This window comes from Amia ocellicauda, chromosome 21, assembly GCF_036373705.1.
Source record: "Amia ocellicauda isolate fAmiCal2 chromosome 21, fAmiCal2.hap1, whole genome shotgun sequence".
In the NCBI taxonomy this organism is placed as follows: domain Eukaryota; kingdom Metazoa; phylum Chordata; class Actinopteri; order Amiiformes; family Amiidae; genus Amia; species Amia ocellicauda.
This window is the reverse complement of record NC_089870.1, coordinates 17,558,755-17,581,872: the sequence shown is the minus strand read 5'-3', so window position 1 is coordinate 17,581,872 and position 23,118 is coordinate 17,558,755. Positions and strand designations below refer to the sequence as shown.

The 23,118-nt window shown below is 34.6% G+C and overlaps 1 protein-coding gene and 1 long non-coding RNA gene across 3 annotated transcripts; one reads left to right on the top strand and one right to left on the bottom strand.

Moving 5' to 3' along the window:
* Positions 1-373: 373 nt before the first annotated feature.
* Positions 374-10,361, bottom strand: galcb (galactosylceramidase b). Of its 2 annotated transcripts, none has more exons than XM_066694179.1 (17): positions 10,151-10,361; positions 9,486-9,554; positions 8,396-8,459; positions 7,955-8,068; positions 7,651-7,790; positions 7,379-7,417; positions 6,526-6,653; positions 5,178-5,333; positions 4,919-5,043; positions 4,655-4,782; positions 4,080-4,169; positions 3,903-3,992; positions 3,343-3,487; positions 2,492-2,672; positions 2,038-2,201; positions 1,496-1,572; positions 374-1,326 (listed from the first exon to the last, which is right to left on the bottom strand). In XM_066694179.1, exons 1-17 carry the CDS (start codon positions 10,289-10,291, stop codon positions 1,183-1,185), a joined length of 1,995 nt encoding a protein of 664 aa, XP_066550276.1. In that variant the 5' UTR covers positions 10,292-10,361; the 3' UTR covers positions 374-1,182. The 2 variants fall into 2 exon arrangements, with proteins under 2 accessions (XP_066550276.1, XP_066550275.1); XM_066694178.1 differs by lacking the exon at positions 6,526-6,653 and adding an exon at positions 5,839-5,969.
* A 205-nt stretch (positions 10,362-10,566) lies between these two features.
* On the top strand, positions 10,567-21,208 carry LOC136717139 (uncharacterized). The gene is made up of 3 exons (XR_010805190.1): positions 10,567-10,612; positions 11,947-12,926; positions 16,565-21,208. It is a non-coding gene; the product is annotated as an uncharacterized LOC136717139 (long non-coding RNA).
* Positions 21,209-23,118: the final 1,910 nt, after the last annotated feature.

The window sequence follows — 23,118 nt, the reverse complement described above, 5'->3', positions numbered from 1 at the left end:
GTTTGTTTTCAATGTGGGCTTTATTCTCTTACCTGAGCCTTTCAAATATAAAAACTGCTGCTGATCAATAATCATAGTTACATATTCTAAGGGGATGCATACTTCTAAACTATACAGTACTGCTACTAGCACTGATATGCAATTATACAATAATATAATGGCAAACAATGTCACATGCACAGTGAGACAGGGACCTTGTTTACACACACACAGGGAAAGAAAGGCAGTTTTTCACCCACATATCTCCAGATACTAGTTTACATTTTAGTTTTGTTGTACTTTTACTTTTAAAGTTGTAGAATATTTATATCAGTTCAAAGTTTGTGATCATTGGAATCTGTGGTGGACAATAAATACAAAATATACAACATGATTTATTTTAATAATACATTTTAATCAAATTAAACAGTGCAAATGACATTCCTTATATAACCAAGGTAGAACAAAAGGCACGATACACAGATCATTAAATTTTGTTTTATCGTATTAACATTCACCATACATTAAACCGTCCACCCATTGTTGGTAAGCTCTGAAACCCAGTGCATTTTAAATCTAGTGGCAGCATTGCATGTCCAGCATTTTCTATAGAACGAGTCAATACATATATATTAAAACAATATAATAAATAACTGCATAAAAGATGGAATTGAAACAGTACCTATTTGCAAGTGTTAATATTCCCTTTTTTTTTTCTCCGTATAAAAAACAGTTTAGATGGTGAGACATTTCACAGAAGAGTGTGTCAGATAAGGTTATTAAAAAAAAAAGTGTACATAGTACATATTAAAGCATATTCTCTGTTATCATGTTAAGTTGTGAACATTATGTTTTTCCGAGTAAAATGTCGAACATTTTTATAAAGCGGAAACTGATGGATAAAAGTATGTTATTAAATATTTTTCACACTGTAGATCACATTTAAATTAAGTTTAAAGGCACTGGGTCTGAGAAACCTAATCTCTTTTCAGAAGAACTGAAACTTGATAAAACTTGTTTTAATTTTAAACATGGTAATTGAAAAAATATTTAAAAATCAATGTCCAATAAAATGTCAAATTCAATCACAGGGTAATGACAGGAAAATAAGTGGTATGTGCGCAATTGACAGAGATTGACATCACAATGTGAGCTCAAGGTCACTTCTCATATTTTATGTTGTAAATGTATAAAAATTACTAATTAGTTTGCATTCACGTAAAAATTATCAAATTGCGCGAATTCAAAAGTGCTCGTCCCTATAGCTGCCCAGCCGTTACTGGGCCCAAGAATAGTTGCATTCTTCCACAGCGGGTATCCATTCAGCAGTCCGGAGGCAAAATCACCCTGTAGAGACAATCAGAAATTAACAGCATGGATTCTTTTACAATTTCATCCAAATTGTATGCTGTTCATACTGGATTTTCTTTTCTCTCTCAATCTTTCTTAAATACATATATATTTATAGCCATTTTCAGCTCCTTAAAACAGGAAGAAAGAGGGTGTTTGTACAAACCTCGATATTTAGGGTTAATGTATGCCAAACACCTGCTCTTGTTCCTGATAAGCCTTTGGCCATCACAATGTTTCCAGCTATAACATAAAAGAAACAAGAAGGAACATTTAGTTACTCTGTTGACTATGCAAGGTAAACAGGTGAGTAATGTACAATGCTAAGAATCATATTTCCACAGTTATTCAAATACAATCCTCATGAACAATTTACAAAAATTCCAATCCAGTGTGCTTCAGTTTTAGCATTAAGAAAATTGTCAAAGGCAAGAAAGCAACACGTTTTATCAGCATGGGGTGAATCTTTGCACAAACACATTACAATGCATCCATTTGTGGCCTCATACCGTTTAACAAAGAACAACCTTTCAGTTGAATATTTTAAGAACAATTTACATTTTACAACATTTACCCCTTTTAACAGCCCTTTTTACAGGTATAATGCCAAGGTTCAAGCATTAAGGATGATGTTTATTGTACAATTTGAATATTCAATATCCTAATGGATTTTATGGAAGACCGGTTTGAACCTGTAAAAGTACTTACAGATGTCATTGGTGACCCTGTAAGTACCGTCTGCAAACACCCAGAAGAAAATGCCTTTTGCATCTCGTACAGACCCTCCTCCTTTATTGACTCTTCCACCTACAAACACTCCCCCTGTTTCGGGCGTTTCAATGTATATGTCACAAGTCAAGGATATGTTCTGCCTAAAAGACAAGAAACAGAACAAGTCATGATTATATAAAAATATCCCCACTTAATTTGCAATAGAAATATTATCCATAGAATGTGGAAAACAAGAATAAAATACCTTACAGTCCTAACCTTTCACTTTAAAAAAGGTAAAACAGAGTGTTTAACTACATAATAAAATCTAATGTATTTGAACCAGGTAGGACTAATATTTGTCCTGAAGTTCTGTGAAGTTACTGTGCCTAATACTGCACTGTTAACCAAAGTACTAGTGTATTGAAATGTTTCACTTCATTATGCCTACCATGCATGGTCTCCAATGATGCTAATTGTCTGGTCAGCATCAGTAGCCCAAGTTACAGGCCTCTGAGTGACTACTTGTCTCAAGGTAAACACATGGTCTCCTGGATCAGTCATGTTTATGAAGTATTCAAACACTCCGGTCTGGTCAGCAAAATCTGGGGCTTCAGTGAAAGCAGGGTTACCTAGAAAGAGAGAGGGAACACAAGCGTTCTTGGTCTGTTATGGATATTACAGAAGACTGAAACAACGGAAGCTTTTCCACCCGTTCTGCCAACTTGGTTTCTGGTAGAAAATACATCCCAGAATTTCAGTCAACTGTTAGTATAAGTAACCCAGAGATTGAGCTTCAAAGTGCTTGGCTGGGTAGTTGGCCAAGCACTTACAACGCTGAACAAGATGCCTCCACTGATCCTAAAAGATATACAAACAGTGACAGTGAAGTACTGGAGCTGAGGTCGGGCAAAGCAGCACTTATTTTCTCATGGTGCTCAACTGCTATTTTTTTTTATTATTATATGGCTATTTATATAACTTTTTAGAATTGATCAAAACCATTAAAAATACTATTCCATGACTTGAAACACACCCACATCAAACATAACAGGAAACAGGCTAATGTTAATCAACTGACTTCCTAACAAGTTACTTAAAGAACTGTTTTGTCATCTCTCTTAAGAGTCTTATCAAAAGGGTTGCTGTTGCTGATTGTTAATCATATAGTATCATATGTTAAAATGGTGGCAGAGTGCATTTTCTTTTAGACTGAGATTAACGTCATTCAAATTATGTGTGTAGAATAATTCTTCAAGTACTTAAGGTGGTGTAAAATACATATTGATGATCTATACTTACGAACGTTGAAATTATCCTTGTACTGCTTAGGGAACGGAGCCGAGTCAGGTGGCTTAGGGTAGGTGCCCTTGTTGCCTGTTTTTAATGTGGTTAAAGTGTAAACCTCATCCACATTCAGGTTCAAGGTAAATGATCCACGAGAAAGCTATGAAACAATAAAAAAAAAAAAAAAAATTACACATTTTAGGTAAGGTAAAGATCATCCTAAAACTACCATCGTAACAGTGATTTGTTAGATTAGATTGCAGAATAAAGTCAGATTAATTGAAAATATCACTACAATTTAACCAACAATATTTATTGAATATAATTGTATTACTGCAAACTATTGAAGAGTTTCAATAACTTCTGTAATAGTTCTCAGAAAAGGAAAGTGCATCAAAACATTTAACATGTTTCTGGTATTAGTAGCAGTCAGAATAAATAGCATTACTTGTTAATCTATATGTGAAACAAAAGTTAGGAAGTGTAACTCTCACGGTCAGTGGCTTCTTCAGAAGTTTCCAGATCTAGCACAGTTTTTTTTATTTGTTTATGCATGCATTTTAAGTAAACTTTACCTTGATTGGTTCGAGCTTCTGGAAGAATTTAGACTTATTCGTTTTGAAGTCAAATCTGGAATACCATACTTGAAGCATTTCGAGAGAGCTCTATAAAGCAAAACAATGGTCTGAAAACAGAATTCAAACATTAATCGGCCGTAACACACAATGACAAGATTCTGCTGCGGTACTTACAAAAGATCCTTTCAGATTGAAAGTTGCATTTTGTGCAGAAACATTGAAGGCAGGGAGTGGAGGCCTTATACAAACCGAATGATCATGTGTCTGTAAAAACAAAGGTAAATGTGTTGAATAAGGCTAATTTTAATGCCAGGTTATGCCACAGAGACCCTCTTTTATACTAAAACAATTTCCATTTATTATGCATTTGCATTAATAAGAATAATACCCATCTGACTATAGACTAAAATATATATCGTTTTTACTTCTTGCAACTTGAAATCTAGATATGTAAATGTTGTATTCAGGAACTTTGGCTGAACCCTAATAAGACTTTAACGGATGGAGTGTAATTTATTTAGATTGGTCTTAAACTCGCTTGGCTGAGGGTATGATGGGAGTTTGCTACGAAGGTGGTATTTGGGGAGAATGGAAGGGGTGCTAAACTATTCATTTGTTGTAGTTTGTGATCCTTTTATTGAGTAAAAACCGCTCTGACAAAAGCCATACTTCTTGTTTGGAGCCCCCATCGGATAACATGATGCATAATTACTCACTAAAAGCTATTTGTACAATAAATGAGAACTAACCATTGTTTCTATGACAATTGTGAGATTTCCTAACCCATCTGTTAGGGCAACATAACTTCCACCGTTCAACAGATGCCCAACAGTCTGCAGGTAGGTCCATCCTGGCTGGGTGAACTGGGTTGTGTGGGCTAGAAGACATGAGGATTTATTTACATTTCAATGTACTACCAATAGTTGGGCTCCATTTTAAGTACAGTTTAAATAAAAAAAATAAAATGTTGGAAGATTAATTCAAACTCAGAATTTGTGCTCATGTTTGGTTACCTGTTATCCATATAGGGGACTCCACAACATAGTTCCCACTCCATGGTTCCTCGGCAGTCATTAAACCATCTCGTCCAAATGGAAGTTCCTCATAATAACTGGCAATCAAGTTCCAGGATATGGTGCTAAAGCAGTTAAATATAGAAGAGCTTTGCTTTAATTCTTCTCATTAACCTTGAAATATGTAACAGAATGGATCAAATCATAAACATATGGGTTAAAGATCCAAAGAACTGGGGAAAAAGATAATAGCCCGTACGCAGTCATCCGTCCGTTGACATAGTTCTGATTGAGAATACGGGCCCAGCATCCTCCTCCAACGTCATCATTGAAAGTGCTGTAATCCTCCGACGACCACAGCTGCTTATCTGACATCAGTGCTTCAGATACTGTAAGAGTCCCTGGATAATGGGCCCTGAAAAGTAAAAACAACAACATTGTCCCAATACAGGATTGTTTGGGGAACATGATTGACAAATTCTACTCTTCTTGTTTTATTGAATGAAACTGAAATACTAATTCTTGTTGTTCTATTTTCTTTTAAAGAATTACAGATGTACATTACTTTTTATTTGAATGTTTTTAGTTTGCATTAAATATGGGCTTCTATACATTTCATCATGACTGCACTAGAAGTTACAATTCAGGTTTAATAAAATATCTGTAAGTAATTGAACAGCTTTGCGAAATATACAAAGTAATGTTACACATTTTTTGACAATCATTTTGAAAACTGGTTATAAATATAGACTCTTATGATACAGTCAGAAGAAAGCCCCTAAATCATAAGCCATGTTGAGATCTTTTTTTAATTGTCTTTAACACAAAGAGTTTATTTTATAGTACTACTTCATATTCTGGGAAATATCGCAAAAATCTAACAAAAAGTTTGGAGTCTGGTGAAAATCTAGATATCATACCCTATTACATCAATTGCATCGTGAAGTTCTTGATCAATAAGCATGCACATTGTTATTGGTTCCCAGAGGTTATCACTGGCTATGATCTTAACTCCTTTCAAACCACTCTTATCCAGTGTGTATCGCAGGAGCTTGTCAATGAAAGCAAGAAGGAAAGATAGAAAATGCATGAATATGACACAGGAATTAAAAGCTTAATTCATGTTTAAGCGAAACCGCTATGTGGCATTTGCACACAAATTAATAAAACCAATGCGCTGCATGGTGTTCAAAACCCAGTCACAATGATACAAGTTATTTAATAGTCCTTATAAAAGTACAAATCAACCACCAACATTCAGATACAGACTCAATTAAAAAAAAAAACCTCCAAAGTCTTCCCAATTTTAGAAACACGTCGATGTTCTTAAAAATATATCAAGGATGGATGGATGGATAAAATCTCACAAGAGCACCACCTGCCAAATAAATATGGTTGCTTTCAGAAACTTATTTCAAGATCAGTGTCAGTCCATAATATTTTCAGTATCTCCATCTATTCTACAAAGGTGTGCTCAGTTACTGCAGGCAGAGAAAAGAGGAAGAAAAGGAAACAAAGAGGAAACAAGAGTTCTAATACAGCCAGCAAGCATGGATGCATGGGCTTGTGCATTTGGCCTAGAGAAACCCTACAATCCCTTTACTTACCCTATTATCTGAACGGCATCATTCAGGTACACATCTACTAGCACTGCATTGGAAATCCCCCAGTCTCCATCGGCTGCGATGATGCCAACTTTGTTTAAGCCAACTCTATTCAAAGTTTCACGAAGCACCTTGGCAACAGACAATATTTTCAGAAATCACAGCTTGAGGTGTGGACACTAACCCTGTCTATTTTGTAGCATGTTAAGAAAATGATTTCCATCACTGATTAATTCATTATTTATTAATCACTTAATAGAAAAACAATAAGGTTTTGCAGGGTGGACATGAATTAAGATAGATCTGTATCAGGCTTTGCACAGGGGAAAGGGAAACACCAGAGATGGAAATCTCAAGGCAGTGTTACAATCAAATATATTAAGGCAATTAGTTCACCTAAAGCATTTTTTCTTTCATTTATGACAACAATTCGGTTCACAACAGGGAAGACAGAGATACTGCAAAGATTTTAGAACTGACACAAATTTGAATACTCTTAGCAATTTTGGATGTGGCAATAAAATGCAACTTTCTTGCAACTTTGTGATAATATCTTTCTATTCAGACAGTAGTAATATAATGCAATTTCATCATATATATATATATATATATATATATATATATATATATATATATAGCTAGCTACAGATAAACTATACAGTCTTCATGTACTACATGCTTTTAACAGTAAACTTGAAGAATGAAATGTTGGTGGCTGATTATAATTTTTTTACATATTTCTCAAAAGACTATAGAGAAATATAACACCACAAAATAGAAATGATACTTAATATGTTGCAAATAAGCTCAAGTTTTAAAATATTAATAAAGAGCCTATTTTCTATTGCATACTTACCTTTATGTATTTGGTGTCAAATTTCCTTTCATTCCAAATCTATACCCCATAGAATAAAACAAAAAAGTAAATTTTCTTATAAGTCTCGGATGTTCTTACATTGTATTTAATCTAGTTGTTAAGTAATGTTTGATAAATAATTTCAAAACATACAGATAACATATCCAGATAGATTGGACCTTTGTTGTCTATTTTAAGTCAATAAGTAACAAAGTCACATGAAGAAAACATTTAGTTGTGTAAATATGCAGAATGTAAAAGTTAACACATACCCCTACATAATTAATGTCCAAGTCATGGTACTGTTTGGCTCCAATAATCCAGGATACAACATAATAAGCTGTTATATCAGGAAAGTCATATGGCCAGTTCTTTCCAGACCCAACCCATCCAGGAAAAGCCCAAGGCAATCCTTCACAAGAAACACAATTACTACACATTTACCTTTTACACATTGACCGCTGCAAATGTTTGAGTATATACATTAATGAAACATTTGGTTCAGAGGCATACACATTTTTATATTACAGTACTATTCACTGAGAGGTGTGTGTGCGTGTATATTATATTCCCTACCTATTAGAGTTATGTTTGGGTTTCTTTTCTTTGCTTCCTTCATTAACCACCACTCATAACCCCGGAAGTAGTTCTCATCATCTTTGTAGTGCATGTGAGAGGATTCGGTTCCATCTGCCAAATTAAACATTTTATGCAAGTCAGTCAAAGTTCAAGTTACTGTCTCTCTGCTAATATCTTTAAAGAAAATATGGTTTTATTTTTGTGGTTTTCAATCTTAAACCGCTCACTGACACTTTTGCTCAAACATGCATGAAACAGAACCAGAGAGTTCCTCAAACATGGTTTATTTCAGAAAAAATCAACACATTATCTTGCTTTTTCTGAGGTTTAAACATTGTAAATGTGCACACTTTGTGCCAAAAGCATGAAAGACAGTTATGCACACGATAGCAATTTGTGCTCCTTGTACAGACATGCAAACACATTCATAAATTGTACCTGTTGTTTGTGCATCACCCCCAATTTCAACTTTCAAAATGTGTAAAGAGGCGCCGAAGTTTGGCTAGAAAAAAGGAGTTGCTTTATTAGCAGCTTTCAGGAAATAGCATGTTCTTGCAAATGACAAGTGAAGATGACAAAAAAAAAAAACAGAACATACTAAACCTACATTATAATTGCACAAGACAAAACAATAACAAAGAAAAGAGCAAGGTGATTATCTGCTGCACAGAATCATCCAAGTATATCTATCTTTAAAGCATTAAATAAGTAGAAGACAGAAAAACCTGTCAGCATATGTTTAACTGAAGGATTACACAACAGATTTCTCCATTATGTTACTGAGAATAAATAAGAAATTTCAAAAATATAATATACCTTTCACTGAATTACCTTTGGTACCTTTGGTAAAATTGGTACCTTGGAAATAATATTATAAGACATCTGCTGGCCTTGAAACCAGCAACTGCCACGCATCTGTTGCCAGGTGAATCAATTAAAATAAAAGCCTGTAACGCCATATGGGGATAGCATGGGATTCTTCCAAAGCTGGATGTTAACCTTGAATTTTGCATTTAAGTGTACTCTTTGTTAAATACAAAATTAAATAATTACAAGAAAAGAAAAAAAAATCCCAAGAGTTAATTTGTTCACTGATTTTATATTTAGTACATTAAGTTGAACTGAAAATTGAAATAGCTTATTTTCAAATGCACTATTCAATACAATTCAATCATTTGTAAAGGTTGTATTCAGCGATGTGACTCATATTCATGAAGAACAGACCAGCAAAACAACTCATTCAATTGTACCTGCTTTTCAACTTCTCAGCAATTTTGGCAAATAGGGGTAGGTCATTTCACATTCACATGATCCGCTCTTACAAGTGAATGATGATAAAACAAACTTATCTCAATCAATCAATACATCTATGTGGCAGGGAAGAATTTAAATAACATTTGCAGAATAAGTCACATATTTGCAGTTGTGGCAATGAAGCAGGGGTCACATTCTCATTGCTATTTCCATTTCTTACACAATCCAAAGCACACAAAGTAAATAAGGATACAATACAACACTTGTACAATACCTTAAACAAGTAATCCAAGATCTGACTACGGTAAGGCTCTGGATAGTTTACCAGAAGTCGAGAAGTGGCCTAAAAACATTAAATACAAAAAAATAATAAAAATGAAACATTACATTATACTTACAATAAAGTATTAAACAGTAACAATGATAAAAACAAAAGATGATCGAAGAACAGGAAGGGCATTTTTAAAACACAGACACTCAAAGCAGGAAAAATAATGAGTTGGCCAGTAAAATAGATGACATGTCAGTTTAGCTGTCGCAATTTATGTACTTTGCTGTATGCTGTTGAATATATAAATAGTAAGTTTCTTTCAAGAGTCACATGCCATGAGGAAGTCAATTGTGAAAAACAAACATAATACAGTAGTTACGACTTTACCTTCATACATACATACATACATACAATAACGTATTTGCATGCATCAAAAAAGCATTTTTATTTATATTTCGGCATAAAATGTAAAAATACAGGTCTGTCAGCTGAGATGTCCAAAACAATGTGACGGACTCGCATTACACAACGGACACCGAGTCATGTGCGAATGAAAAGGGCGTCCAAATTCAGACGCCATTTCTAGTTATAAAAAGAAAAACAACAACAAATATTGCTACATAAATAAATATAGCAATTGAGTCCATAGGGAGGCTCCCGATGCTTACCCCTCCGCCACTGAGACCGCCAATGCCATCAAATGTTCTTCCTAATCCATATTTGTCGTCCAAAACATAACTCTGTGCTGCACACGAGTACAAACAGTGACAGACGTAAAAAAATAAAATTATAAAATCTCTGAAATGCATTCTGCGATCAGGTCCGGGGAGCACCGTCTCTCCGGCAGGCGACAGTGCACTGACTGTACCTATGGGTGCAAGTCATGTGATGCGGTAGTATTGGTCATGTGACACAAAAAACCGCGTTGAGGGCACGTAGGAAATTCCCCAGCCGGTCACTGGGAACTGACCAATCAGAAGGCGAGGCTGTTGTGCGGTTCCATCCCAAAAACCGGGCCGTTGTCATAATGCGGCTTATAGTCTCGATTCCCGTGTTACGATGAACAGCGCATGCTCACAAGTGACAACTTCTTAGATGGTTTGTATTTCAGTGTTTTATGAAGAGAAACGGTTTGTATTGTTTGTATTTTATGTTTGTATTGATAGTTTATTAAGCGAACAAGCTATTATAAAATGGCAGTGGTATTAAGAACGTGTTTAATTTGAATTAAGTTGATGTTTTCTACTAAATTGGGAAAAATACTGTATTGTGGTAGTGTGTACACATTTTGAAGCGTAACCTGTAAACATATGTATTGTAATGGTTAAAACATCTTCAAACCTTCTTTCAGGTTTCGAGTTGGATCTTTATAAAGTTTCACAATGTTCTTAGAGAATGGTACATTCCTGTACTTGCATTTAAAGGCAACTATTTGAAAAATCTCACAAGCTAAATTAAATTTAAGTAGCAGAAACAGCTAGCTATAAGCCTATACTGATTATATTACATAGCACCCAAATCTTCTGTTTATAATACATATTAAATTGCCTAAAGCTGAAAACATATGAACAGTCTCTACTCATTGTACTACATCAATATATGACACAATTTTCAGCAATAACAACAGCCTGAACCCCAGTCCTATTTTACCTATTTGAATCCTATTTGATTATATAATCTCAATGTACATCTCTTGTAAACCACTTGCAAAAGAAGGAAAGTATATTTTCATTGTACTCTAAGCATCTCCGAATGATTTCATTTTCAAGAACCTCTTTATCTGGCTAAATGCACCTCATTTGACAGCCACCTGTTATCTGAAATGCCCAGAAGCTGGTTGCCAGCAAGTTAAGGTCACATGTGGAGTCATGGGCCCCTGCACCTGGATTGCCACAGACATCACCTGTTTACTTAAATTGGGAAACCTGTTGAATGGTAAACTTCATTAGTCATTGTATCAGCACCACCTCAGGATTCTCCATATCAGCATGGCTGAGGCACAGGGAGGGCAAACTGAGTAATATTATAAAGATGTTGCCAGTTATTACCAGTGCCAGTGGGCAGTGCCCATGAGCATCTGAGTAATATATTTTTCAATCAGAAATCACCTTTCCAGGCATCTGGAAAGACATCACTCAAATGTTTGTAAAACTACTTCAGGAGCAAGAGAAAATAGCAAAACCCGGAACCTCTGCTAAAATGTTGTTTTGGAATGTCATCTGGTTCAAAGATTTCATCAGAAAAACAATGAGATGTTGACAAAGCTATACTGGGATAGATATGCCCTTGATATACAACCATTTTCTGCCATAGAATCACATGCATTCAGGTTAGAAAAAATGTAAATGGTCTTACTTTAATATGTTAAATATCTATTTATGTAGTAAATATGCCCAATATGTCTTGCAGTTGAAACATTGCTCTTGTTTGGCACACAGTTTATACTATACATTATTTTTCGTAGGCAAGGAAAGGAAACTCCAATAGAATTAATCTCTTCAGTGATTGGAAGATGTCGATCCAAAACTACCTATTTTAAGAAGTCACCGTGGAATGCTTATGCTCAGGTGTATCTGGCTGAAACTGGATCTGAACCACAGAAAAAGTGGTCCAACAAGCAGAGCAATTAAAGACTGCAGCTGTAAAACTGAGGAGACCAGCACTCAGAATTACAGCTGAACATAAGATGCTTCTAGAAGAAAAGGATCTGAGATGCTCAACCATTCCACCTTTCCAGGAAGCAACCACAACCACTCTCTGGAGCGAAGTATACAGCTGCTACTCTCATTGTCCCCATAGTGGTTGGAATTCACAGATCGCTTGGAAATCCTAAATGTGAAACCATGTCTGAATCTGCCTTGAAAATGAAAGCCTATATTTTGAGTCAAGTCTCAACAAGGTTATCTCAATTCAAGAATGATGCTGATTGTCAGATATCAACCTTCCTTGACCCACGGTTTAAAAACTGTCTCTTCAGCAATGAGCAGAAAGAAGATGTGACCAAAGGCTTGTCTGTTCCACATGGACCTACTGAAAGTTACCCAGTTCCACCCAAGAGACCATGTACATCTGGAAGCATTTGTGACATTTCTGACAGCAGCCCTGAAGATGATGGAAACATGGAAGGATCTGTTTTGCACAATGAGCTGAAGGTGTACGCTGCAGAGAAGAGGGAGTCTTTGAACTGTTGACCTTTTCACTCATGGGAAAAATTGCAAACCTTCATAGCCTTTGTTGGCACAGCTGTCATGTCACTTCTTTTGTGTGCCTGCAACATCAGTGGAAAGTGCAAGACTGTTCTCTAAAGCAGGGGACCTAATCACGGATCAGAGAACAAGACAGAATTCTTCAAATGTTGAAAAAATCATTGTGATAAAGCGTAAATTGTCCTTGAGTAAGGACGGAGGAAGAGCAAACAGTAGGCCTAACTCCTGGCCAGAAAAGGTGAGTAACTGCAAGAACCACCATCATTTAACATGAGTGTACAGAACGTATAGACCACAGTAAACGGAACACAAGTTTCACATAAAATATTGTTTTCAATTTGAAATATTTAATTTCTATTCTATGTATTTGTTTTTCTTTATTGTACTATTTTCTACTTTTTCATGTTTGAATGGTTAAACAGAAGTTTGTTATAAATATTTCGGAAACCATTTTAAACTAAACTAAATTAATAAAGCATCGTCATTTTTTATTTGTGAACAGAAATCTGTGATCAACTTTAACGTACATAGGGGCTCTCAGAAATGTACCTTTTATACAGTGAAGTATTACAATAACTTACTGAGATCCACAGATTATTCAAATGCAGCCCACTAAATACCTTATTTGAATTCTGATGTGATGTGACCATTCACCTCATTGATTTACACAATAATTTCCCCAGATTTAACCCTAATGACAATCACATTATTGACTTGGTCCCACATATTTTTATTTTAATGCATATGTCACTTATGGATCGGAAGGATATCTGTGGTTATTTTGATTCAATTGATTAGGCTTAGTGTTGAAGTTTGCACAGTATTGACAAGCCGGGCTCTAATGGGTAATTGTTTTGACCCTCCTGTCAAGACCAACCAACTAAGATTTCACAGGTTTCAGAGCATGTGTATGTGAGGATTAAAAATGTATAAATAATCATTTGAAAAGCTATTTCCACAGTTAAGACGTTTCATCTGGCCCCTTACAGGTGATTGGGTGTTTATTCAACAGTAATATTTGTTAGCATTATTTATCAAATCTAGAACTAGACATGAAACAAATATCTCAAAGGGACTTACTGTCATACTTTATCATCATGTTACCAGAACTAATTAACTGACAATGCATGTTAGCTTTGGGTGACTGATGATTAGTAAATTCCCAGCATTGAATCAGGTTTGGGGGAAACATAATCGATACAAAGGGCCTGTTTGGCCTGTGCACACTAAGAACAATTTGTATATGTTCTCTCTAACCTCTAGCATATCTTTTATAAGGAGTTATACTGCATCTGGTGAACTTTCCTTAAGCTAATGTCAACTAATAACTCGATATTCAGGGCAAAATGTTCCGTGTATGTCAACAGAAAATCAATTGAATATAAAAATAAATAACTTAACATGAGACTGTACAAATAAAAATAAAAAATAGAATGGATTTTGCTCTTAACCCCTTACATTGCAGTCAATGTATGTATGTGTTTTTACAATATTGTTGTCGATGCTTTACTCCACATTCCCTTCAAAACAAAGGATTTCTTACCCATATTAGCCTCAAAAGCCTTAAGGACTTTTCAAGCTTTTTTTGTTTTTAAAACCTAACAATTCAATAAACATTAACACTGCCAAATTGCTTTGTGTCTTGAAAGTAAACAGAAGGATTATTAAGGAGGGGGGATCAACCCGTGAGAATTTTCACCCGGTATCTTGCAATTTGGCCTACAGTTATCTTCTGTTAAATATATGCAGAAATTACACGGTGCACTCGGGATAACAATGGGTGAAAAGTTAGCAAATCAAACGTGAAATGCATGCCCTCATTATTTGTTTTGGTAACTGAGTTCCTAGAACCTCTGAGCGGTTTTTCACTCATCACTATCACATGACTGAAATAGTCTTGTTTCCTAGAATAATCACTGTTCATTCAAAACACTTGAAACAGTAGTATTTGATTACTCTAATTGTTATTAACAATAGTATTATGACTGATTAAGAGCTAATGTAAATATACACATTTGGTGTTGTCTAACTGTAGTGTTAATTATAATTAACCCACTTTGGTTAAGTATGCATTTGTTCAAACATCTTTCATTTATATTGTGTTTGATTGTTTTTTATTATGTTTATTTTAATCTAATGTTGAAACTCAAATTTTAAATAGTATCTCACCTCTCAACTGAGACCATACATTAAGGAGCAGTTGACAGTTTTATTGATTCCATTAATTTAATCAACAAAGTACTGGGTTCACGGTCTGTGTTCCAGGGGTCTTATAAATCAAACAAAACAGGAATAAAAAAACACCCACTGTGTGCAAGGTGTTTCATTTATGATTTATGCGCTGACTGGGATTTTAAAGAAGACTAAATGGTTGTTGACATTTTTTAAATAAAATTTGTCATTTAATGTCTGTTTTGATTTAGCAGGTTGACCTTCAAGGTCTCTGCAGATCATTATGTTTATTTGAAACTTAACATATGAAAACACTTTTAATTTGCAAAAAAAGCATTTTTGTAATGTTTTCTTCACCCAGTATTTATTTATTCAAGTGAGGTTACATTATTATACAATAGTTCTAGGCGAGATTGAAATCCCTGCTCCCTCTTTAAGGATTGTTGTTGATATAATCATTGCATAAATGGTAATAAGAATGCAAAAAAGAATAAATGTATACAACTGTAATTTAGAATAATAAAATAATGACACATCTGTATTAAATAAGAATTGTCTGTTTATCTAGTCCTAAATAACATTTGATATCTAATAAGATGATATTGATGCCACCAGTTGCCACCAGATGTCAGTATGGTTCCAGCAAATAGATTTTGCTAGTGTAAATGTCTGCTAAAAATAGAACAGGATTTTAGTATGCTGGCACATCATAAGCCTTTTATTTTCAGAAATGGTTGGGATTAAGATGAACAGCTTTTATATGCACAGAAATATCAAATTTAGAATGGATTCAAAACTGGACAGATACAATTTGAGTAAACCTGCGTGTGAATTGTGAGTTACATTCTGGCAGCTTGTTTACATTATAAAATGTATCAAACAGGTGATAAAACCATTCTTTAAAGGGATTGAAGCATTGTCAATGTCCTTATAAAAACAATTATAATAATTACACTGCATGACTATTTAGCACACTATAAAGTCTATTAAATTAATGTAAAGTGTGGTAATTCTTAAACCTAATTATCTAGTGCAATGTCTAGAATAGACAAACTATACAGTGTGCTCTTCACTTTGCAAATAAACAGAGCCCTTGAAAGAGTAAAAGCAATCCCTGGATTTAAAGGCACACTGCTAAAATGTCCTGTTCATTTACAATTAAGGTAGAAACTAGCTCAAGAGGATACAAAAAATAAAGGCTTTAGAGGATTTGAAGAACACAAATAGTTGATTCTCATGGGCAAACTATATGATATGTATGATGCACGATGCTATACACAGATTAGTAAATTACTCACAAATGGATGAGGATGGATGCTGGGCTATATCCTCTGCTCATGTGTAATCTTTGTTCTTTATGCATGCTTTTCCCCCAGCCTCAGCACTACATAAAACAATGCTTTATTCCGCTTTGATGTTTTTGGTTTATACACTGTTTTCCTCAGATCTCCTCTATTGTACCTAATGTTCATAACAATAGCATAAATATACTGATACTGTCCTCTCAAAGATAAACATAGAATAAATTGATGATGATTATCCAGAATTATTTGAATAGGCATCTTATCTGTCATAAGCACAAATTTAAGGTAATGATTGCATGCGAATGAAAATAAAATTGGCAATTTTGTGTCCTGGGTAAATCCACACCTTGTAAGCTGATATACACATATCACTAGAGTAATACCATTATTCTTTTCGCAGATTGCCTGCTGAAAATGTTCTACTGGTATATGTCCAATTGAGATATCTGGAAGACTGAACATTGAAAAATAATTGAAAACCTAAAAAGGTTCCATCACTGGTCCTTGAGACATTTCTTCTCCGAGTTGGTAAAGGTTGGACCACCTGTAATGTTCATACTGTAAATACAGAGCGTTGTGAATGATTAAAGTGAACTGCAGCTGTGATCCTCCACACTTTTGGTGGAGGCAATAATATATGTCCTCTTTGGCCAGATTCACAGTCGGAGAAGTTAGGACCCCAAAGGGATCCGTCGTCTTTGAATCCTAATGATTTGAAGATTCCATTTTGAAATAATAAGACAAAATTATAGTTTTTGCAGTTGCATTATAAAGTATATTCTCTGTGAGTAATCTTCCTGACACATTTTAGTAGATGTTCAAAATCTCGTTAGACTAGCAATAAGCATCCCTTTCTCTAAACATTGCTTTGGAACACAAGTAGAAACCAACAGATCTTAAATTAGCTAAAGATGGAAACATTTTGCTCTGTTGCCTGTCGCTGATTAGAAATCGTGCCAACATAAAGATTTAGATACAAAGCATCATATAGTTGACTGCCAAGAACAAGAACATTTAAATTACAAGGAAGGAATATAAAATGAAAAAATAAGAACTTTTTGCCATGATGTATTACACAACAAGAAAAACATGCTGTCCATTTGAAGTCTCTTTCCACAGTTTTATTTTTACTCTGTTAAAAACATGACCCAAAGTCTGACATTATATTTGCATGTTGAAACCTATTACTGTTGTCCTGGAAGGAGGTAGTTAGAGAACATATTTTAAAGGTAATTTATGACTTGGTGTCATGATACTGTTAGGAAAAATGAAATGTATTCTTTAAGTCCAGAAGTACTAAGTAGTTAAACTTAATAGCCCATGTCTTGACTTTGATGTTTAGTGTCATGATTTACCAAACTCTGATACAGTAGTATAATTTTAATATGGTTGTTGTAATAGCATGTTTTTTAGAAGAATGTTAGAAGATCTTAGAATGTATTTTTATTGGTTTAAATAACTATTTTTGAATTGTTGCTGTTCCTGGATATCAATTAGTCAGTTCTATGATGAGAACACTTGAATATATACATCCACTGTTTAAAATCCACGGAAACATAGGGTTAAGTTAAGGTTTAACATATAATCCTCTAGAGTCTACTTAAACCCACATTGATTCAAGTGGTATTGTACATTTATCTTAAGTGACATGGTATTTAAGAAGTCATACATCTAAAATGATATCTTCCTTTGACATCATGAATTCCTTTAACTAAACTTATGTTTTGATACATATCTTTTCAGACATCAAAAGAAGTTTTGTTGTGTGTGGGGGTGTGTGTATGTCAAAATAGACTACGCCAAATTATTCAATTTATTTCAGTGTTGTGTAGTGAAAAAATGGTTCTTCCTACCACATGCATTTATTTTTAACCTGTCACCGGGAAAGTCACATTGAAAATTACTTCCTTCTTTCAAGGCCTATAGACAAGATCGTAAACACCCAGCAGTTTTTGATCGAGTATACAGTTGATTGCTTGAGGTGAAGGTCTTCGCACGGCCCAGGTGAAAATTAAAACATGTCTTAACTGAGCCCAAATCTGCAGATACAAAACTTCAGGTCATGTGCAGGTTACTCATAAAAAAGTGTTATGTTTGTACAATTTAAGCTGATTACTTATTGGATATGTTTGTGATATTATGTTAATTGTGAAAATAAATGCAGTTCTAAACATGAAATGCCACTCTTCTGAACTATTATCAAATAAGAAAGAATAAATGGTCCCCCTGCTTTTTAAATAATTTAATCTCAGCCCTTGCTTAAAAAAAAAAAAAACACAGAAGTGTATACTGATGTGTGAAAGCAGAAATAATTAAGCCCTTAATGTTTAGCACAAACTGGTGGCTCTGCTAAATTACTTCAAGCAGCAATATCATATCTAATTCTCATCAGATTTAACAAATTAAAATTGGTATTAATGAACAACACTATTTAAAGAGTCTGCAAGGACACACAGCCAATAGAAATTAAAAATGCTACCCGGCAGCAAAGAAAAGCTTTGTTGGCACCCTACAATTTAGCTTGTTCCTGTTGTTACCGAATACGTTTTGTCTTCTGAATGGCTTCCTGATCCCGAAATACAAATTCATCATAACAAAAGTCTGCTGACAGCTATGGAAAACCAGACAATGAAAACAAAATATGAAGATTCGTGATTAGGTTTGACAAGATCAAGATGCCTTGTCACTCATATGCATAGTTGTACTTTGTCCTGATATATCAACAATCAGATGTCTCACTTTATTTGCCAAATCATAAATGTAAACTTTGATATTGATCTACAGACCCTGACAATTTTTCCAGGCGACGTCATTTAGAAATGCACTTTAAAGCAAGTGAGATGCTTGGGTGAAGTTTAGACCAAATCAAAAAAGTTTTTTTAAGCCTACTGTTGTTTTTTAAAATGTTAGTATACTGTTGACGAGCAAATTCCTGAATCATTAAACAGTTACACAATTACAGATGTCACAGGATTCTCAAACTGCCTCTGCTTTGAAGGTATTTAAAATGCTTCTGTGCTCATCCTTTGATTACCTTAAAACCAGAAGGGCTGAGCTAGTATGACGCAAGAAACACAGCTTTGACAGTTGAAGACCGTTTCTTCGCTATATCCACTGCATATGGTAAAGAAAGCAACAGACCAGTGATAGCTCTTGTGTTTTCATGCTGTTTTACACCCATCACATCTTCATAATCTTACACTTGCAGTAGGAAGTATGCTGTACACATTATAAAACTCTGACATTGTAAATAATTCCAGTATTTCTTGTTTATTATTTGTTTTCATTGGTAAATTATAATGGCAGAGTTGATCCATGCCCCCATTACTTGTGGTAATGATGAAAAATAGTAGGCATTTATGTGATTTAACATAAAATAACAACGAAGCGCATGTTATTTGTATTTCCAGTCCAATGATTTGAAATTTTCATTTTTCATGACCAAAAAGCAGTCACTGAGACTGCTGAAGAGGCAATATATAACTCAGCTGATGTCAACCTGATTACAATGCATTATAAAAAAACTCATTATATTTCTGCACTGTCATTGTATCAGAACTAAATGTGTTACTAAGTATGTAGTTTAAATTATATGTTAATAAATAAGTAATCTAACATGCAAGCAGTGACAGGTTCCGTTCAGCATAATTTTTCTTTCTCCAGTTTTTATCTGAGCCTCGGATATCCTTAAGCTTGTTGCATATTGAAAATGTTATTTATCTGTTGCACAGAAAAATGCCCTGAAAACACAAGCAAACCGAATTTCAAGGCTGTAAAAGGCTCAGTTGGTAGCATGTCTTACATTGTGTGCCAGAATGCCATTCTTTCTAAATCAAACCCTCTTTCGGAATAATCATTTTAGCTTCTGGTTGTCATCCAAGCCTCCGAATTCTGTTACGTTTGTAGCATGCGTCTTGAACCACCTTTGAACACATAAAACGTTCAGATTTGATTGAATTTTGTTTTATTTTTTCTCCGTCCTGTTTTGGCACTGTAACTCAGAGCCAGCCACAGCTAAGTATTCCATAGATAGGAAAGGACTGCTAGCCTTCACAGAGATTATGAAGCGCTTTAATCTTGTTAAACATTTAATTTGATAATGCCGTAAAACATGAGGAACGGTGGTGTGTTCCTCAAAAAGATGGGAAACACGTTATAAATAAATTACGGATGCAGGCTAAGTATATTTTCCTTGAGGGAGAGATGAAGAAAATAACTGTTACATAATGCACGCTGTATTATTTCTCAAATTGTATGCTTTTTAAAGGCTTTTTTTTTTTTTTCGGATCCGGACTCCATGCTGATAGTTTTCCTCAATCTATGCCATATTTCTAAAATATTTATCACCCACACATTTTATCCTTACATTCAGGATGCTCATTGAAGAGTCTCTATAGGCAGTTTAAATACTTCTTTATGTTTTGGATCATCTTGGAGCTTGTTTTTTTTTTTCTCTCTTTTCAAACAAGTGTGGTTAACTTCGCATGGAAGAAAATGATTTAGAAAACATCCCTGGGAGTCATTGAAGGAATTCATATAACAAGAAGTGAATGCCAGCAATATTTTTTTTCCCATTTTATTTCTTGGGGGGCGTTGGGTGGGATTAAATTGCTCTATGAATGTGATACTAATGAGTGTCACACACATGTGACTAATTAGGGACTTGACACTAGCATTGTTTTTCTGGTTTGTTTTCTCCAACTTACTTTCATGTTAACACAAGTCAGTGCTGCAATCATTTACAAATTGTGTGATGCATTCAGAAAGCAGCCTTATCTTTTAGTAAACATAAATCACACATTTTTTTACCTTTAAGAAACCATGACTGTTTACAATGTATATTATAATCTTCACTGTAGTTCTGTCCTTTACATTGATTTATTCTACAGCAACAAATCAATCTTGTTGGACAAGGGCTGCTTTCCAATTTAGACTTTGATAGAAAAGGTTTCTTTGCTCAAGTCATTCTTCTGATTCTTCAAGGAAAATTTCATTTCCAATAATATGCATATTTCAAAATGTATATTGTATTGTGTGTGTTTCAAGTAATTTTACCTGTAAAATAAAGCAATGTTATACAATAACTCAACTAATAGGCTAAAGCAATTCCATTATTTTAAATGGATCAATCCTCAGAACATATCCAGTATGATTTCTTATTAAACACTAAGCCAAGGACTTCTAATCTAAAACTGAAGTATGATTGTGTTTGATTTTAGCAAGATTTGCCTTGGAGCTAATATAATTAATAATTAGTGAAGTGAGTGACAAATATCATTCAATCTTATTTTAAAATATAAAAGAATACATGCAATATCATATATCACATAATATTGTACTCCCTTAATACTTCCCCTAGGAAAAATAAAAAAAAGAAATCAAGTAAAACTAATTTTTGTTCATACAGTAGAAACCCTCCACAGTGTCCAGGTGGAATAGATGATTGCAGTCCTGACATGTACAATCCATCTGGGTGCCACGGAAACTGATCGAATGTCCCACAATGCAAGACAGACTCCATACTTTGCTGACCCGATGACAGCCAGCAGTGGGAATGAAAAGAGAAATTGTGAAATGAAAGGAAGTCCTCACTCAGATGGATACAAGGTAGGCTACACAAAAGGCAAGAGATCAGCTTCTGACTTCTTCTATTTACCTTGTGATAGTGAAGTCATTCTAATTCTGTCAGCAGCTCTTCTCATTTCCTGAGCCTATTACCGAGAACTTGCTGTGACTTGAATTCACTATTAAATGTCTTATTATCGTTATTAAAGGTCCAAAGAAGAGTGCAGCTAGTTTGTTTTTTTGTCTCTGGGGTAATTAGTTTCTTTGAAATGCAATATTCGCCTTAATTTTGTTTATGATTCTCATATACATAAATCTCTGATGATTCAATTTTCAGTGATTTGAAGCTAGACGTGTATATGCCTGTGTGTGATTCTTACATTATTTGGTAGCTATTGATGGATTATTTGGTAGACTGGTCCAGATCAAAGAAGGAGTCCTCTTGCACCACTGACAGGAACTTGACTTGCTTTACAGGATGGTGAGTAATTCAAAGTCAGTCCTGTACTGGATAATGTGCAAAATATCTTTGTCTGATGGTTACAACTTTCCTTAGATATGCAAATATTACATATATCAAAAGCTAACTGCACACGTGTATATCTCCCTAAATCCCCCAGCTTTTCCTAAATAATCAAGATTACCTGTACTTGCTTTCATCTTTTACTTTCAATGTCAAATATCTCCCATCCATCAATTCTGTGCCAGCTTTCATTTGGATTTTGTAGGATGAGTTCCACTATCACATTTTATCCAACACCTTTATTTGTGGTATTGTGCCTTCTGATGAAAAAGGCCCTCGCACTTCTTGCCTTAGCTAAGTATATCTTCAACAATAATGTCTCTAAATCTGCAATCATGCTCCTTTTATGACAGAGATGAAGACTTTGTATTGGATGCACTTTACTAACTCAAATTACTTAATTTCTTTCATAACTTTTTACAAATATAGCATCAAATTCCTAATGAAATTGTTACAATACCACAAGAATAATATCTGGACATCTCAGGCACTTTCTCAGAGCTTCAGAAATCAGAGGAAATTACATGAACTCTTTAATCCTGAGCTATTCATACATTAATGTGTTAGGAATTCCCAGCCGTTATTGTTAAGGGTTACCATTACTTTTATAAAACCTGTCTATGCCCTTGAACATTTACTAAATGTGGCTTTAAAAGACAATCACATAAAATGGCTTCCTTACTCTCTTCTAATCACCAGTAGTGTGTGAAAGCCCTTTTAAGGCTACCTAGCTTGTCACTTACGCCTATTAAATCTGCTCTTGGCTGTCAAGATTCATTGCCAAATGTTGCAATATTTCTAAATGGTTTTGCATTCCACATGTGTAGGTGTTACTGGTGTCACTACTGAACTAATATTATAATTTG

Coding starts and splice junctions, on each gene's coding strand:
- galcb (XM_066694178.1), bottom strand. CDS start 10,291: ATGCATTTCAGAGATTTTATAATTTTATTTTTTTACGTCTGTCACTGT. Junction 2,202..2,491: donor ATCATTGGAGACCATGCATG/GTAGGCATAATG, acceptor CTTGTCTTTTAG/GCAGAACATATCCTTGACTT. Junction 1,327..1,495: donor CATTAACCCTAAATATCGAG/GTTTGTACAAAC, acceptor TTGTCTCTACAG/GGTGATTTTGCCTCCGGACT.